This window comes from Salvia splendens, chromosome 16 (genome assembly GCF_004379255.2).
Source record: "Salvia splendens isolate huo1 chromosome 16, SspV2, whole genome shotgun sequence".
Lineage (NCBI taxonomy): Eukaryota > Viridiplantae > Streptophyta > Magnoliopsida > Lamiales > Lamiaceae > Salvia > Salvia splendens.
In genome coordinates this window covers 6,229,272-6,247,977 of record NC_056047.1, presented here as the reverse complement: position 1 = coordinate 6,247,977, position 18,706 = coordinate 6,229,272, and the positions used below count along the sequence as shown (strand labels likewise).

The following is an 18,706-nucleotide window of genomic DNA, read 5'->3' as shown; positions in this document are numbered from 1 at the left end:
ATATCATCACACATCAGCCACATGCTTTCATATAAGTTCATCATACATCAACAGTTCATAACACCATAACAGTTCATAACTCAAATAATTTCCAACTTTTCCACATCACTTTGTACCCTTCCACATGTCTCAACATTTACTTAAACTTTACATAAAAATCATTTTCAACACCAAAATCACAATTTCCTCCACTTCCATATACTTTCCAAAATTTCGAAATTTTCATTACCTCATTTCAGGTTGAGTGCGATGAGTCGGATGTTGAGCCAATGACACTTTTGAAAACTTACTCCAGTCAGAAAAAGAATTTTTTTGGGTCCAGAGCAGAAAGAGAAAACCTAGGCTCTGATACCACTCTGTCACGCCCGCATTTCCTAAGGATAGGAAGTACGGTGGACCGCGACTAGGGGAGGAGTAAAGAAGCGGGGAAGAAAGGGGAAAAACAAGAATATTTGACCCAAAGACATTTAATAAAAGGAAATTCATTTTAAAACAAGGTACTGTAGCGACATTTCAAAAGTTTAAGTAACCAGAGTTTAAATGAAAACATTGTTTCGGATTACAAGCAGCGGAAAAAGATCAAGGGACAGATAATGCCGGGTATGACGACACGACATTATCCAAAACAAAGTGAAACGCATTTTGACTTTAACTGCTCAACATCCGTCCTCCCCATCGCCGCTCAACCTGCACATTAAGAAAACAACATGCAGGGCTGAGTACTATTTGCACTCAGTGGACACACGCCAAAATCATAGTTTGTCATGCCATAACAGTGTAACATTGGGGTTTTGAGTGTAATGAAAATAACCCAAGTACACCAAAATATATTTCATAAATTCGACTGCGCAGTCATTTTCCGATATTGCCACCCTTATTCCCTCAATCATACACTATCTGATCCAAACGGTGACAAGGGGCGTGGCCACACCCCAGGTCATCTAGACCGGCCAACTTGCTCTCAGATGGCACCCAGTCTCGTGTACACTAGCCTGAGGGTTCGCAGCCCAACAGACCCGAATTCGATTAAACATATGTGGTAAACCACTTCAGATAGGTTTCAAATCAAAACATTTGGCAAGACAAACAGTTCACCTCCATAAACAATTCCGGAACAGAGTCCGTATTAAAAACAACCCACGTAAAAGTAGGGTAGAAAAGCCCACCTCGATTGCTTAGCTTTTAAAATAATTCCCTTCTTCAACCACACTTTCCTCGTAAACGATCACCCTTTTGAAAGATAAATTGTAACATGATTAGAGTCAGAAGAGACGAGACTTTAAACGACCATGCATGATTCCTACGTGGACGACTTCAACATCTAGCACGTTACACGTACATACACTTAACAACATGTTACAAAACAAACACACAAAGTCACACGTTCGAAACACACCCCGCACGCAAACGACGTACCCAAAACGCGCACACGACACACGAACACAGCACTCCAAGTCCTGGCATACCCTTACTGTGCAAACGGCTCACTTGGCTCGGAAAAGGTTCGGAAAAACTCGGAAAAAGGATCGGCGTCTCGACATGGCTCGGTGTCTCGGCCGCTGGCTCGGCACCTCGGCCGCTGGCTCGGCACCTCGGCCGCCTGCTCGGCACCTCGGCCGCCTGCTCGGCACCTCGGCCGCTGGCTCGGCACCTCGGCCGCCTGGCTCGTCCCGTGCACACTCACTTTCCTCCAACTTCCGATTCTCAAACTCTATACAACATTCACACCACACATTCTCCGTCCCAAAACACACCCAGACACCTGGGATCATCCCTTCAAAACCCCCCCACAACACTGCCCTAGGCCGGCCCCTAAAACTCTCGGCCAACCCACGCAAAACCCTCGAACCAAACACTGATTTTCCCGAGCCATCTCTTGGTCAAACACACCCACATTCATCACAAAAACATAGCACTCAGAATCACGCCAATTGCACATGAAAACATCTCCCAAAAACATACAACTCGCGAAACTGCGCAGTTTACTTGCAAAAATCATAATAAATTCATACGACATCCAAAGAGGCTGAAAATTACACACCACACAGAAGCCACATTAACCTTTATACAGTTCAAAATTCGTACCCAACGGAGATCGTTTGCTTAGATAAAAAGGGGTCGGAACCCACTGCCAGTTACTACCAAAAACATGCTCAACCATATCACAAAGCCACAAACCCTATTCAGCATCTAAACCATCCAAAACGTCCTATATGCATGAGTTTTCGAATTAAACAAGGGTTAGGGTTTGGTTACCTTTCTTGGATAGTTCAAACGTAAATTCGAAGCTTTCCCTACACCGATTTACAACGTACGAGCGTAACACCTTGAAGAAGCCAAGATGATGATGAGAAGGGGATGAATGGGGAAAGGTAAACCGAGAGAGAGAGGGGCGAGAGCTTACCGTGAGAGCACACTTCGAGAGAGATGAGAGCTAGAGAGCGAGAGAGAGAGAGAGAGAGAGAGAGAGAGACCGAGAAGAGAGAACGAATGGAAAAGAGGGGGAGGGAAATCGGTTATGAGGGAGTGGGGGCGGTTGAGAGAATCATGGGGTGATGGGGGAGGTTTTTTTTTCGAAAAAGAAGAGAGAATTGGGGAGGGAGGGATTTAATTTGTTAATTAGGAGTTTTTATTCATAGCTTAATTACTTAATTCCATTTTAATTTGCCTAGGTAGAAAATACCACATCCACAACAATCAAATAAACACAAATAATATTTTCCACACCATATTTTAAACACAAAAACATAAAAATTTCATCCTTAATTAAAAGAATAAAATTCCACAAATTTTCGGGTATTACAAAGGCCTTGTAGAATCGTTGATCGTGGACTCGTACCAACTAGAACGGGTCGATAAAAAATCTTGATTTCAGAATTAACTGATCCAGAAAACACGTAAAACCGTCTAGAGACCCCGACTTCTTCATCAGAATCGTTGTAGACGGAGATCTTTTGACCAATCCAATGACTATATCTTTTTTCATAATTCTATAATCAAACTAAATTGAAGTTAAACATTGACACAATAAAAAGGAACTAGAAATAGACAATAAAACTTATCATGTTTGAACCGAGATTGAAGTCTTTTGGATTGGATTGGGAAGAATGCTGATACATTTGGTTTCAATGTGGTGTGTTGAAAGATAAGAGTATTATTCATTCAACTTGTTCAGAGAATTACAATAGGTACGCCTCCTTTAAATAGGCCAAGGGTTACATAAAATTGGCAAGATTTGCCATAATACTCATTCCCTAATTAATTTTTTTTCCTTGCTTACCTATTTTCCTTACTTACATATTTTCCTTTCTAACACTCCCCCTCAAGTTAAGTAATAGGATTACCGATACTTAACTTGCCCAATACCTCATGGAAGCTTCTTGCATCGACAGCTTTCGTGAGTATATCCGCCAACTGATATTCAGATCTCACAAAAGGAAGTTCTACCGTCTTGGCCTCTATATTGTCCTTGATGAAATGTCGATCCACCTCGACATGTTTTGTCCGATCATGCTGAACTGGATTTTCAGATATACTGATTGCCGCCTTATTATCACAGAACAACTTACATGACTTCTGTGAGTTTAAGTTCAACTCAGTCATCAATTTCCTCAGCCACAGAATCTCAGTCAACCCACTCTTAATCCCTCGAAATTCAGCTTCTGCACTTGACAAGGCTACCACTTTCTGTTTTTTGCTTCTCCACGTGACAAGATTTCCTCACACAAAGGTATAATATCCAGCAGTTGATTTTCTGTCATTTGGGTTCCCTGCCCAATCAGCATCCGTGAATCCATGAATCTCTAAATGTCCATGATTCTCGAATAGAATCCCATGGTTCGCTGTCCCTTTCAGATATCGAACAATCCTCAGTGTTGCTTCCCAGTGAGCTACTTGAGGTGCATGCATAAACTGACTAACTACTCCAACTGCATAAGCTATGTCGGGTCTAGTGTGGGATAGGTATATCAATTTCTCAACTAAACGTTGATATCTCGTGCGGTGAGTGGCTTCAGCTCCTTCAACTATCCGCAGACCATGATTCTGAACCATAGGAGTATCTGCTGGCTTACAGTCCAGTAGTCCTGTCTTGGTTAACAAGTCAAGTACATATTTCCTCTGACTGATGAAGATCTCCTTCTTTGACCTTAGCACTTCTATACCCAGAAAGTACTTTAGTAATCCCAAGTCCTTCATTTCAAACTCTGCAAACAAATTCTTCCTTAGCTTGCTTATTTCCTCTTCATCATCTCCCGTGAGAATCATGTCATCTACATAGATGATGAGGCATGTAATCTTTCCTTCTCTTTTCTTCAAGAATAATGTATGATCAGAGTTGCTTTGTTCATACCCATACTTCTTCATTGCCTCAGAGAATCTCCCAAACCAAGCTCTAGGTGACTGCTTTAGCCCATATAGTGTTCGTTTTAGTTTGCAAATCTTTCCTCCTTCGAAATCTCCAACAAATCCAGGTGGTGGCTCCATGTAAATGGGCTTCTTCAGTTCCCATGTAAGAATGCGTTTGTCACGTCGAACTGATGTAGTGGCCATTCCCTGACTGCCGCTATTGAAAAGAGCACTCGAATAGTACTCATTTTTGCTACCGGTGAGAATGTTTCAGCATAATCAACTCCATAAGTCTGAGTGTATCCTTTGGCCACAAGTCTCGCCTTATACCTTTCAATCGACCCATCTGGCCTCCGTTTGATAGTGAAGACCCATCTGCATCCCACAGTTCGAACTCCATCAGGTTTAAGACATACTTCCCATGTATTGTTCTTCATCAGAGCCCGCATTTCTACTAGCATTGCTTCTCGCCAGTGAGCAATTTTCATAGCCTCCTCGGCCGTATATGGGATTTCTTCTTCTTCGTAAAGTGCTGCTTCAAACGCCCTAGCCATCTCTGTTAGATTTGCTTTAGCCAGATTCGCCATAGAATATCGGCTTCTACTAATCCTCTAAGGACTGTATCTCTTAGCCGGGACCCCACGAGTAGTTCTGTTGGGGAGTATATAGCGGCCGGTATCACCATCAATTGCTGCATTCTCATTCTCGTCTACACCAAAAGTGTCAGGAGTAATAACTGTATTATCTGAGATAGTTTCAGGAATTACCTCGGATATCACTGGAGGAGGACTCGATTCAGGCGTAGGCGGTTGAGGAGGCTCTACATCAGATGTGACTGACTCGGCAGTGACACTAGCTTGTTATGTTGGTTCCACGTTCGAGATACTTGGATGTGGCATCGGAAAACTGAGGGGTCCAATTTTATCACACTCCCCCTGAACAACACTCCCCCCCTGACCCTGAGGTTGGGTGTGATAGAAGTATTCACTTTCTAGAAAATTACAATTCATGGTTGTTATAACCTTCCTAGACCCCGGGTGATAGCATCGATAGCCCTTCTGATTTACCCCATACCCCAAAAAAACACATTTTATTGCACATGCAGAAAATTTTCCTCGTTCGTGTTTCGGTACATGCACATAAATGGAACAACCAAAGATTTTGAGCGGAAGTATGAGAGGTGGGGGAATATCAGTAAGGGATGCGAGAGTCTGCAAAGGAGTTTTCATACCCAAAAATTTTGTAGGCAAACGATTAATCAGGTAGACAGCAGTGGCAACAGCTTCGAGCCATAAAAATTTAGGAACATTTGAGTCAAAAAACAGGGCTCTCGTGACCTCTAGGATTATCCTATTCTTTCGTTCAGCTACACCATTTTGTTCAGGAGTGTAAGGACAAGTAGTTTGATGAACTAACCCCTTTTCTTTAAAAAAATCAGTCATGTCTTTGTTAACAAATTCCCTACCATTATCGGATCTAAGAATTTTGACCGTGGTTTGGAATTGTGTCTGGATCATTGTAAAGAAACGGGTAAATTTTTCAAAAACGTCAGATTTATGCTTCAAAAAATATACCCAAGTCAATCTAGTGCAGTCATCCACAAAAATGAGAAAATATTTAAAACCATGATCACCAACAATAGGAGCTGGACACCAAACATCGGCATGCACTAGAGAAAAAATAGTCTTAACACGAGTATCACTTGATCTAAAGGATTGTCTGTGGTTTTTTGCCAAAACACAAGATTCGCAAGTAATATCCTTAAAATGGGAAAACTTTGGAAAAAGCAATTTTAAATACCCTGAGGATGGATGCCCCAATTTGCGGTGCCACAACCAAGCTTCCCGATTTGCAGATCCGTGAGCAAGCATCGCGGTGCCACCTTGTTGAGTAATCTCATCCACATAATAAAGACCTTGACGCTCAGTGCCACACCCAATTATCTTCCTCGTCCTGATATCCTGTAATACACAGAAATTTGGATGCATTAGTAACGTACAGTTTAATTCTTTCGTCACGTGGCTGATAGACATAAGTTTATGAGATAATTTGGGCACATAGAGGCAATTTGTAAGCTTCAGGGTTGGGGATATTTCAATGGTTCCACTCTCACCCACAGCGGTCAACTCTCCATCGGCAGTTTGAATTTGGCTTTTAGTTGCCCCATTAAATTCACAAAAATCTTTCAGATCGTAGGTCATAGTATCAGTTGCCCCACAATCAAAAATCCACTCACTCTCCTTAGGGTCAATTTTACTTTGGACAATGCATGCAATAGGTATATTTTCCAAGGGTGCAAAACGATTTGGGCTTAAGACGGAACTTTCAGACAGTTTTGGGGTCAAACGTGGAATATAGTTTTTCTGGGGTCCTAACTGTAATTTTCCCGGGTCATATTGCATATATTCTGAACTATAAGGACCAGAAATTAAATTACTCGTGCTTTGGGGTTTATTCTGAAAATCAAATTGGGGATCGGGGTTTCTCAACCCCAATCCGTTACCTCCATATGACCCGCCTCCTTTCTTCTCCGCGAAGGCTGCCTCGCCGGGCCTGCCGCCTCCACCCGGTTGAGGACCGGTATCTCCTGCTCTCCCACGGGTGTTAGTCATCTCCCTATTCCCTGCTCCTTGCAGAAATAACCCGCCTTCATCTTCGACTCCGATGGCTAATCGAGCTTTAGCCTTTTGATTTTCATCCCACCATTCCGGAAATCCAACGAGGAGGAAACATGTATCTCGAGTATGTCTTTGTTTTCCGCAATGAGAGCACCAAAATTTTGATTTGTCGGGTTTGAAACCGCCTTGGCGATTGGGCTGTTGCGCGACGGTTCGTGGTGGTGGCTGTTTTGGTCGCGGTGGTGGCTGGTTTCTAACGGCGAACCCGTGTCTGACTTGGCCCGATGATGATCCATCGTTGATTGCGCCGGTCTGGAGATCGATGTCTGCTGCCGGCATGATTTTCAACCGCGTAGCTTCTCGTTTTACCAGACCGTATGCGGTCTCGGCTGAGGGCAACGGGGTTTCCTTGAGAATATCCCTTCGGATCCCATCATATCTTGCATTCAAGCCTGTTAGGAATTTGAACAGCCGTGCTACATACGTTCGAAGTTGGCTAATCCCCTTGTCGCAGCAATCCACAGGTTGATGTTGGCATCGGTCAATTTCGACCCAGATTCCGTGGAGATGTCGCCAATATGTTTCTAGCCCATGTTCCCCTTGCACGATTCGGCCTGCCTTTTCCTCTAGATCGTACAACAGATATGGATCTGCAGTACTTTCGAATGTAGTTTGTAGGCTCTCCCACAGAGCTTGCGCGGTTTGGTGATGTGCAAAGTCGACAACAATTTATGTTTCGACGTTGTCAATTATCCATGAGAACACTGTCATATCGGCTTCCTCCCATTCTGTGTACCCCTTCATTCCAGGTTCCGGCGGCTGCGGTGTACCGGTGATATACCTGTTTGCTCGTCTTCCCACGATGGCTACTCTCATCAGCCGTTTCCATAGGGGATAATTCATCCCGTTGAGTTTAATGGCTAGAGTAACATTCTTACTCATCTTTAATCGTGTCTCCTCCATATTTGGTTTCTCTTCATCGTCTGACATGTTGCAGGTTGAAAATAATCGCCTTCTTGATCGGGAAAGGTATTAGGCTATGATGATTTTATTATGAGTCTTTGCTCTGGTACCATGTTGAAAGATGTGAGTATTATTCATTCAACTTGTTCAGAGAATTACAATAGGTACGCCTCCTTTAAATAGGTCAAGGGTTACATAAAATTGGCAAGATTTGACATAATACTCATTCTCTAATTAATTTTTTTTCCTTGTTTACCTATTTTCCTTACTTACATATTTTCCTTTCTAACATGGTGTATAGTATTTTATCTATTTTAGAGTTTACTGTATCAAAACCAACAATCTGTTGGTCAGCACCAACTATATATAACAATGCTTTTGTGTAGTGTTGGAAATATAAGATCTTTCTATTTTAGAATTCTCTACTATATTCTTTAATATTTTATATTTAGATTTTTCTCCATAAAAATCTAGATATTTTACTAGAAAAAATCTACATTCTAAAGAATTCTATACCTAATAGTTCTACTAAAATATCAGATATCTTCGTACTTAATTCTAGAGAATTCTATAATATCTAAATATTTCCATCATATTTCCCATGAGTTTTCTCTATCTTTCTCGGACCAAGATACAACAGCACAATAACTGCCACTGGTTACAAAAGTGTTATCATCCAAAGGCATAACCGCAAGCTAGTTGATAACAAAGAGTTTAGTTCTACGTTAGTTCCATTCTAGTAAAATATCTTTAGCTCTCCCCACCTGCTTTCTTGATCCACATCTAGTACCACACTAAGAACAACTAGGTTGTCTGCATATGATAGAATAGTCCAGCTCATATAGTTTTATAGTTAAGTGAAAACAAAATAAAATCAAAACAAGAATTATATATTATACTCTTCCCGATTCTCTTCCAAATTCCACAGATGTAAACAAGAACCATATTTTGGTTATACTTGAAAATTGTGCAGGAGTAAACTACTAATTTTTTTTATTATGAGTGGATAAGCTTGGCAGTTAAGTTGGTAAGAAATAGACATCCAAAAGTTAACTGCATTGTTGCATTGTTGTATTTCCTCAATATGTGAATAGTACGAAGATTTAGTTTATCATTGATTTTTAATTAATGTATAATTGATATAAAAGAAACAAAAAAGAATATAAATAATGTTAGTGGAGAGTGACTTCCACGTTACTAGTCGTGTAATGTAATAATATGAATTGTAAATAAAATGATACGTAAGGATCATATGTTGTTATTTATCTATTTCAAAATTAGAAGTTCATACTTTTCAGGGACTTACTGATAAAGAAATGATCTCTCTGTTTATGAAAAATAGTCTCATTTTACCATTTTGGTTCATGAAAAAGTCTCATTTTAAAAATGAAAACTTCCTTTTATATTTTACCATTTTTCTCCTTCGCACATTTACTTTTTCTCTTTCTCTCTTATACTTTATCTACTTGTTTTTCCTCTCTTGCTTTATTAAATTTTTTTATTAAAATCCGTATCATTTAATTTTTTGTAGATGGACGGGAGTACTAATCGTATGTACGTATAATCAATAATTTTATAGTGGTAACACTTTGTACGATTGATTTGAGTCATGCTATATCCTTAACGGGCCAAAAGTCACTAGGCAGGCCCAATGAATCAGTCACACAACTCAAGTTCCCAAGGCCCAGGTAATGTAGATGTGGTGTGCATTTATGGTGCTACCTCACAAAATTAATACTCCCTCCGTCCAACATTACTTGCACTTATTTTCTTTCTGGGGCGTTCCAAATTATTTACACTCTTTCCATTTTAGTAACAATTTATACCTACAGCCGTAATTGTTGACTTTGTCTATCACTCATTCCTTAATCTCCATGCCCAAAAGGAAAGGTGCGAGTAGTGCGGGACGGAGGGAGTACTAATTCTCCAATTTATATGTTCAAAATTCAACAATTGCTGAAAATATAGTCACACTAATTTTTGTATAAATTTAATAATAGTAAATTAATTACTCTTTCGATGAAAATGAAGAACACGCGCGGTGGGGAGGGATGGGACGTGGTGCGACCACCGACCGGTTGCTTTGCAATTTGCAAATCCAATTGCAAAGCATCGATGAATTTCATCTTTTCTCTGTAACCATAATTCAATGGCACCTCTGTACCTTTCCTTCTTTCCTGTAAGTATCTCTGTTTTACACTCAGATGAAGTGATTCCGCTTTGCTGCTTTCTTTTAATTTACTCGGTTATTAATGGTATTCGCTTGAGCAATATGAATGTGCCATTATAAATCTTCCGCGTTGTTTGCGTTTGTGTCAACAGCCCTAGTTCAAACGATCGTTTAAATTCTCGCGATTAGTTTACTGAACGACGGCAATCTCACTACAATTTTCCGTTTCTCTTAACTTCTTAGCTGCTTAGTTAGTTCACACACGTCGAAAACGAAATAGGTCAAGTTCTTTCAACTGATTCCCCCCATTCAATCTGGACAATATACTAGTAATATATTGGCAAGTTTGCGCAATACTTCATTGTGAGTCGTTTAAATTGTGAAAAAACTTAGGTGCCGATTTGGGATGGGAATTTACACCATTTGCAGCTCACTGCCGAGTCAAAGTTTATTCTTAAAATTTTCTCCTTTTTCCACTTCTATTGATTGCAAGCATCAAGAAGTAGAGAACATGTTTCCATGTGCATATGATTACTAAGAAGATATAGATTGCATGTGAAAAGTGGATGCCTGTTAGCTCTTGTTGATATTCTAGTAAGTTGTCTACTTGGACTATGCAGAAAATTGGTGGTACAAGAGAGTCGCTGAGGACATTATTAGCTGGCAAGTCTTCCCTGCACTCTGTTATTTTTGTTCTCCAGCTCACCAATTATTCTCTGATATCATTTACTTATGGCAGAAACTATTCGATCAATTAGGGTCCACAAAGAAACCTTTTGGAGGCCGAGAATGATATCTTTTCGGGGATCTCTCAGTTTTGTGCGTACTTATCGCATCACACCTACTGGAGCCGCGATGGAGAGTAAAGAACTACCTTCGAATTACTTGAAAGACAAAATGATGGTTCCCAATGCAAATCCGCCTGGAGACGAAGATGTCAATCTTCTATCTCAGTTCTTCGAGAGAAGGTAGAAATGGTGTCGAGTAAGGTCTAGTGAAGTACTGAGGTTACATGAAACCTCTTGCAGATAATATTATTTGAACAAACTTTCATAAATTTGTTAATGAATACTCTAATTTATTTCAAGTTGGTAGCAATAGATAATTTTCTAGTAATTCTTTTACTTGAAACTCAGTTTACAAATTTAATCAACTGTGTGATCTAATACAAAGAAACCCAATGAACATGAATTATTTGGTTTGATCAGTCTCCAACTGAATCACTGTTTGGATCTTGCCTTAATAATGCATGGGAAGCATATGCGCACTTTGGTTCTGTCGTCTTCTTATGCATGTGTATGACTATATCTTTACATCAAGTTTTAGCTTGTTAGAATTATTTTTTGAATCTTGTCAAACGGGTTATTCCTCTTCAGCTTGGTATGAGGTTTATTATGTTTACCACTTACCAGTGCTGTTTTTCCAGAAAACCGTTTTTCTATTTTTGGATGTATTATATGTACTTGTGTTGTGGTGGGTGCATAACTTCATATCTCAGACTAGGTTGCATTCCTGACTGGCTGAGTGAACGAAAGTGTTTGCAGAATTACATTGCATCATGTTAGCACCTCTTAATAAAATTAAATGCTTTTAAGTCAATGTCTTAACTCTTAAGATATTTTAATTGTTTTGCAGTTCAAAGCTTGTTGTATTGACTGGAGCTGGGATAAGTACAGAAAGTGGGATTCCTGATTACAGAAGGTTAAGTTACAACCTTGTATAGGAGTTTCTTGCTGATATATAGATATCTGAGATGACCCTTCATAAAGATTCTTGTGTCGCTTTAAGTCCCATTTTTTTCTCTGAAATATGGAGTAATGACACTCTAAATTAAAAACTCCCTATGTCAGGAATGACACTGTGAGGATAGAGACTGCTGAATTTGCTGTTTGATGATTCCTGTCATATGGAAATGTGCTCTTTCAGATATGTTTCATCGAATTTTTTATGTCATACTATAAAACACTTAAGAATATAAACTGTTCTTTTTTAAAATGTATTCTATAACTGTTCTTACTTAGCACATCCTTTCAAACTGTTATCTATTGATGTTATTCTGATGTAATCTGATTAACTGATTTTTATTTTAATTCCATGCAGTCCAAACGGAGCTTATAGTACTGGTTTCCGGCCAATCACTCACCAGGTGATATACAGCATGTCCTTCAAATTTTCTTATTTCGTTGTATTATCTTTTTTTTTTAAATTAATGTTTTTGCCAACCTCTCCCTGCATTTGTGAGTAGACTGCCAGTTGACCCATATGACGGTTGTTCTATTTCATTATATTTAAGCATGGAACTAACTAACATCATTATCTCTCTGCTGTCTATAAAAGCTTGATTATGTTTTCTTATGTGATAAGCCCTGAAACACAGTATTATACAGATTTGTTTGGGCATTCTGGTCTGTCTTTTGTCACTAGAGCAGGCTGAGAGTTACTAAATATATACTCCGTTTGTCCCGTTATTAGTGGCATACACTAGACGAATTGGGCATGCAGAATAAGAAAGTTGTGTTTTGTGTGTGAAGTGGTAGGGTCAACTAAAGTTGACTAACATGTGTGTAAAATGTTCCCTTTTTTTAGGACTAGGCCACTTATAGTGGGACAGCCTAATAAGGTATTCATGTCACTTATAGCGGGACGGAGGAAGTATTATTTTGTAAATGAAAACTAGCTTTTGAGATTTCACTTTTACCTTTTCCTTTATCTCTTCTTTTGGTCCTAAAGACAACTAGTTTGATGTGCTATTGTTGGTCTGCACATCAACCTGAAAATGAGTTTTTGATCTGTTATTCTGATATTCCGCTGGCAACCTGTGTTTCTATGTATCAATTTACATAGATAGTAGTACTAGAGTTTTAAAAATCTATTACTTCCCTATATAATCATAATACTTATTCCTCTTTTCCTTGACTTGATAAGCTCTTTTATTGTGAGCATTTGATGTGCGTGCAGTCATACACATATTCATGGGAAGATGATTCAGATATTAAAGTTTGGGTATGTACTATTTCAAGTTTAGGAATTTATGCGGTCCAGTCGTGCCAGAAGACGGTATTGGGCTAGGAGTTATGCTGGATGGAGAAAATTTACAACTGCTCAACCAGGGCCTGCACATATTGCATTAGCTTCTCTCGAGAAAGCCGGGCGTGTAAAATTTATGATGACTCAGAATGTAGACCGGTAATGGCTATTGACTCAAGGTATCTAGTTTTAAAATGTTAGTAAAGCTGTTATAACTTTGGTAGACATTAGTTATGGGAAGAGTTCTAACATATATACTTATGAGGAAGTATGGTAGGAATCTGCCTCACCCTGCAACGTGACTTCACATATATGTATAAGATATAAATACACACAACTAAGAACAACAGCATATTGGAATGTGCTTTCTTTTATTCTTGATGTTTATTATGAATTATGTACATTATAAATCCAGAAAACTCTGGATACATGCTTCTTTTTTTCAGGTAATAACCACATGCACTGTTCTTTCCATTTATTTAACCTTTTCTTTCTGTCTTTCCTCATCTAAAGACCGTGCCATGGTGGACTTGAATCTAAGACCTTTGGCCCTAGATGTTAACCACTCTACCGCTAGCCCAACACACGAACACTAACTTTTTTCTTTCTATTACTTACTTGAGTTTCAAGTATGATTACTTTGTTTTCGATTTTACTTAATATTATAGTTGAGCTCTAAATGACTATAACTCGTAAAATCCAAGGCCTAAATATAACATGACTAACATAACAGAGTAACATAATCTGTACAAAGATTTTTTGGCTGGTTTACTATTTGGTATTGTTCTATGCAAGGGTTTGGTCTATATTTGTACTACCTGGCTACTCTGTATTAACACACATGTCATCAGGTGATAGCAATACTTTTATTTCTATATCACAGGTTGCACCATCGAGCTGGAAGCAATCCTTTAGAGTTGCATGGGACTGTATATGTTGTTGCTTGTACGAATTGTGGTTTTTCTATTTCTCGGAGCTCATTTCAGGATCAAGTGAAGGCTCTAAACCCAAAGGTTGCTTTTGACAATCCACCTTATTTTTTTTAGTTTTTTGTTTCGCAAAGAAATTTAATATTGCTTTTTAATTTACAAATTGGGCCCTGAACTATTTAGCCTTGATCTTCCTCAATAATAAATCTTGATAGTTTGAAGTAAATCTTTTCCAAAAAAACTAACATTGCCACAGTTCCAGCTAAAACATTTTTTTTTCTTTTATATTAACTTCATCTGAGTCTTGCCTGACTGTATTTCTGGAGCATTGGTCGATATAAAGAAGTCTTCCTCGATCCATCAGCAGTTTTGTGGCGTTTTCTGTTTGTCACAATATGTACACCTCATTGCATGACTGCATTATCAATATACAAGGAAAACTCATACTTGAGAAAAAAACTTTTATCTTCTACCTTCTCTGTTCCTTATAAGCTTCTTCTTCATGTATCTTTTCGTGGCTGGCCACAAACTGAAGCTGACAACTTTTAAGTTCCTTCTAGATCTCCTTTTTTTTGTTTTGCTTTGTGCACTGCCGGCTTATTCATTAATTCACTGCAGTCTATTGCAAACTCATGCTACAACATTTAATGCCATTACAGTGGGCAGAAGCAATTGAAAGTTTAGAATATGACAGCCGTTCGGACAAGAGCTTTGGAATGAAACAAAGACCTGATGGTGATATTGAGATTGATGAAAAGTTTTGGGAGGAGGAATTCCATATACCAAATTGTGAGAAATGTGATGGTATACTGAAACCTGATGTAAGCACCTTCTTATTTTGTTATTTGGTCCCTACCCGAGCATCATTTCTTTGTTATGTGCAGCAGAAAATAAATTTTGAATTCCCTGAGCTTGTATTTGTTACATGTTACTTTTGTGAGGGTACTGGTGTGGTTTTTGAACAAGTAATAACCGTATCTTCGTATCATTTAATTTAACAACTTATCAAACAAATGTTTTATTTAACAAATAAATAAATTGCAAATGGTGAAAGGACATACATAACCTGAATTTATTAAATGAAACAGTCAATGATCAAAGAGGTGAATAATTTTGTATAATAAACATCAGTAAGTGTTTAAATTTTTATAAAGAACACCCTTGTTTGTGTGAATGGTATGTTGGTCCAATAGATGTACCTTTTTTAGGTTGTCTTTTTCGGTGATAACGTCCCAAAGGGTAGATCAGATAGAGCATTAGCAGCTGCAAAAGAATGTGATGCTTTCCTTGTACTTGGTTCTTCATTGATGACCATGTCTGCTTTCCGACTCATAAGGTAAAAGTTCTACTGGTCTTGTCTTTTGTATTCATGTAAATTTAGCTATGCATTTTTCATTGTCTATTTCAACACTGGATATTTGAATTTAAATAGTGAAGTGCAAGAGTATGTCCTTACAATCTTGATTATAATGTCTAGAATGGACTGTAACTTTCTAATCTGTTGCAACTTGCAAGTCACCATTATATCAGTTCACTCGGGGGGGCATTTACTTGGAGTCATATGATGGACTGATAAGAATAATCCGAGCTAGTTCACTATTTAGTTTGATAGATTGATTAAGATTTGAATTTTGTTTCACTGATCATCTCATCCTTCAAATTCTTAGTTCTATATTTTATCAATCTATCACATCACTCAAAGTAAACATCCCCTTAGCGATTAGTGCTTTCCAAGGTTTACGTATCGTCTAGAATACTTCTTGTAAGCATGCATTACTTCAAATTGATTGATGTAAAAGTGTAAAAGAGAATCTGTGATCATAAAATAGTCAGTCGATATCTATAGTAAAATAAGGTTTAATTGTCTGTAAATGCACGAAAGTTTACACCGACTAGGGTTTTATACCCAAACTAGTACTCATTTGGTAAAAGGGTACGTATCCTTCTCCAAATCGCACATTCTATTTGGAAAGGGTTTACTTCACTTCTGTGTGCCAAACCTTGTTACTTTCCTCAATCATAAAATGAAACCAAACATCATCTCAATGCTTCCATATATTTGTGCAGAGCTGCTCACGAAGCTGGTGCTGCCACAGCTATTGTGAATATTGGCGTGACCAGAGCTGACGATTTCGTTCCTTTGAAAATTAATTCCAGACTCGGAGAGGTATACATTTCAATATCTCTTATGCTCAAACTTATGTGATGGAATTACTAATCTTTCATCAAATGATGGCACAGATATTACCAAGATTGCTCTCAGTTGGATCCCTTGGCGTTCCTGTTGTCTAGAGCACGCGGCAAAACCAAGTAAGATCGACTTGCTGCGCCGACGCTCCTTGTATTTGAAATCTAAATATAATTCATGCTTTTTAAAAAATTGAAAAGTGTAACTCATTGTGTCAATTGGATAATGACTAGAGATTTTTTTAAGGTGAATTATTGTACGATGCATCTCAACAAAATCCCTTGGAACGAAGTGTTGATTTTTAGGCTGGCCCAGAACCTTCTGTTTCCCTATTGATTGCTCCAAACACGAATTTTAACTATATCCAAGACACAATAGTTTATGTGATCAAGTTGATGATCGAGCGACGTCATCATGGTTGTACAAATAATGTACAATAGGTAGCAAAAACTGTACAACACGAGTGATGTGAAGTGGGAATATATATAAAGTCAATAATTGAGATGATACTATATACTACTTGCCGTACCGACAAAATTACCTGCACAAAATAGCAGTTGGGAGAAATCTATATAATATAGGATCAATAATTGTAGCACAAAACCTTTTTTTGGTTAATTTTCATGACTTTATTTGAGGCAAAATACACACGTTCAATTAAATTGTGATTTTACTATTGCAACAATTTCTAAAAGTAGTTAAGAAGCAAAATTTTACAAAAATTGGTGAATATTGAAGCAATTAGCCATTTTTAAAAATCCTCTCAACCAAGAAGCAAGACTAAACTTGGAAGTGGGAAATAATAATATTATGTAGGAAGAAGTAGTTATCATGTACACAACCACGCAACTAATATCGTGGGTCGACATCCAACCAAGAATAAGAAAGCATGAAGACAACATACGCATCATATATATAAATAAAATCAAGCAAGATAATTAAATGGTGGCATAATATATGGGAGTGAAAGGCAGCAGCCTGAGAAGGCCGGCAGTGATATTTGGCAGCAGGAGGCGTCGAGGGTACATTCCGGTGGCGGTGGGAGTGGACGAGGAGACGAAGAGGTTCATGGTACACACAAGAGCTTTGTCAAATGCGGAATTCTTGCAGTTTCTCCGCAGTTCGGCTGAGGAATATGGATTCTGCAACCAAGGTATTCTGAGGATTCAGTATGATGCCAAAGCCTTTGAAGAATGGCTCCCAACAACTGCCAAACATAGGGATTTTAGGATTCAGCCCACCATCACCTAGCTAATGGACTCCTACTATATAGTACTATTATCTTGTATATATATTGTTCTTGATTGTTTATTGAAAATTGTAAGAGAATGCAAGAATCTCATTTCTGGATCTGGGTTTAGAGTCTATTTTGTTTTTGTGAGCAAAAAAGAAGTTACTCTTAACTGTGTTGAGTTGGAGTGTTTGAGTGAGGCTAACTCCGAAGGTTGTTTATTGTGGCAGGTGAAGGATTTGATTTAGATTAATTATTTCTTGAAAGAATGTTTTGGACAGGGAGCAATCATGCTGCAATTTTATCACTCAACAGAGAATTCAGGCTGTGATGGCATGTTGAATAGTATTTATCAAGAAAAAAACAGTTGTGCATCATTGATAGTATCAAGTTTAGCAGCCTGGTGACAGCAGGGAAATAGGGAATCTTGCAGAAAGATTGATTCTTATTTATCTTCATATGGTCAGAAATTTCCATGACAAAGACAGAGATGAGAAAATCTTTTCACACATAAAATCGACCCGACACAGTCAGATTTTCTAGGACGGCTTAGCCCATCTAGGACAACAAAATACTCGACAATAATGGAGTACATGCTATTGTTTAATTTTGGTACAGTATCTACAACAAACTTAAATTGATCTTGGGTCGATTTTCAACTATTTCAGTTTTTCCTCAAATCAAAACTTACATAGACATATCGGATTATGAAGTGGCAAGTCGGAATACGAGGTAACTAACCAAAAATCTGAGTGACAAAAAAATAGAGTAATGATAAATATACAATCTTCAACCTCATTTTTAATTTTTTGTTTAATATTTGAATTGTCTTTATATTGTTTTTCAAATTAAAATTAAAATATGCATTAATTACATTTATGATTTTGAAAAAGTAAAAAATTTATACAAAAATCATGATCACAATATTATGCACGTTTCATGTACTATATATGCGCCCATATATTTTAATTAAATGCATAAATAAACCTTTTTTTCAAGTAAAATTAATTTTTAGTTATACAAAATTTGGTTATAGGTTTATTGCAAAAGAAAAGTTGAAGTCACAAGTCAATCTATAAAAAAATGGCAAAATCCTCCGCCAACGGAATTTTCCCTCAAGAATTCTCTGATTTCAATCACTATAACTTTTTTTTCGACTAAATTGTGGCTGCATCAGGTTTCTCTTTCGACTTATAAACTTCCGTCAGAGAAAAACTATTCATCAATCACTAT

The 18,706-nt window shown here is 38.1% G+C and overlaps 1 protein-coding gene and 1 long non-coding RNA gene across 6 annotated transcripts; one reads left to right on the top strand and one right to left on the bottom strand.

Moving 5' to 3' along the window:
* Positions 1 to 589: 589 nt before the first annotated feature.
* Positions 590 to 2,437, bottom strand: LOC121771481. Its single transcript, XR_006044051.1, has 3 exons — positions 2,257 to 2,437; positions 1,167 to 1,230; positions 590 to 687 (listed from the first exon to the last, which is right to left on the bottom strand). It is a non-coding gene; the product is annotated as an uncharacterized LOC121771481 (long non-coding RNA).
* A 7,514-nt stretch (positions 2,438 to 9,951) lies between these two features.
* Positions 9,952 to 17,594, top strand: LOC121771549 (NAD-dependent protein deacylase SRT2-like). Of its 5 annotated transcripts, XM_042168364.1 has the most exons (12): positions 9,952 to 10,107; positions 10,719 to 10,761; positions 10,838 to 11,066; positions 11,734 to 11,799; positions 12,199 to 12,244; positions 13,124 to 13,284; positions 14,009 to 14,138; positions 14,714 to 14,875; positions 15,263 to 15,390; positions 16,122 to 16,221; positions 16,296 to 16,364; positions 16,489 to 17,594. In XM_042168364.1, the coding sequence occupies exons 1-11, from the start codon at positions 10,078 to 10,080 to the stop codon at positions 16,344 to 16,346; spliced, it is 1,146 nt and encodes a 381-aa protein (XP_042024298.1). In that variant the 5' UTR covers positions 9,952 to 10,077; the 3' UTR covers positions 16,347 to 16,364; positions 16,489 to 17,594. The 5 variants fall into 5 exon arrangements, 4 of the variants coding, with proteins under 4 accessions (XP_042024298.1, XP_042024297.1, XP_042024300.1 ...); XR_006044067.1 differs by lacking the exon at positions 15,263 to 15,390; XM_042168363.1 differs by having other exon boundaries at positions 16,296 to 17,594.
* The last annotated feature ends 1,112 nt before the right edge of the window (positions 17,595 to 18,706 follow it).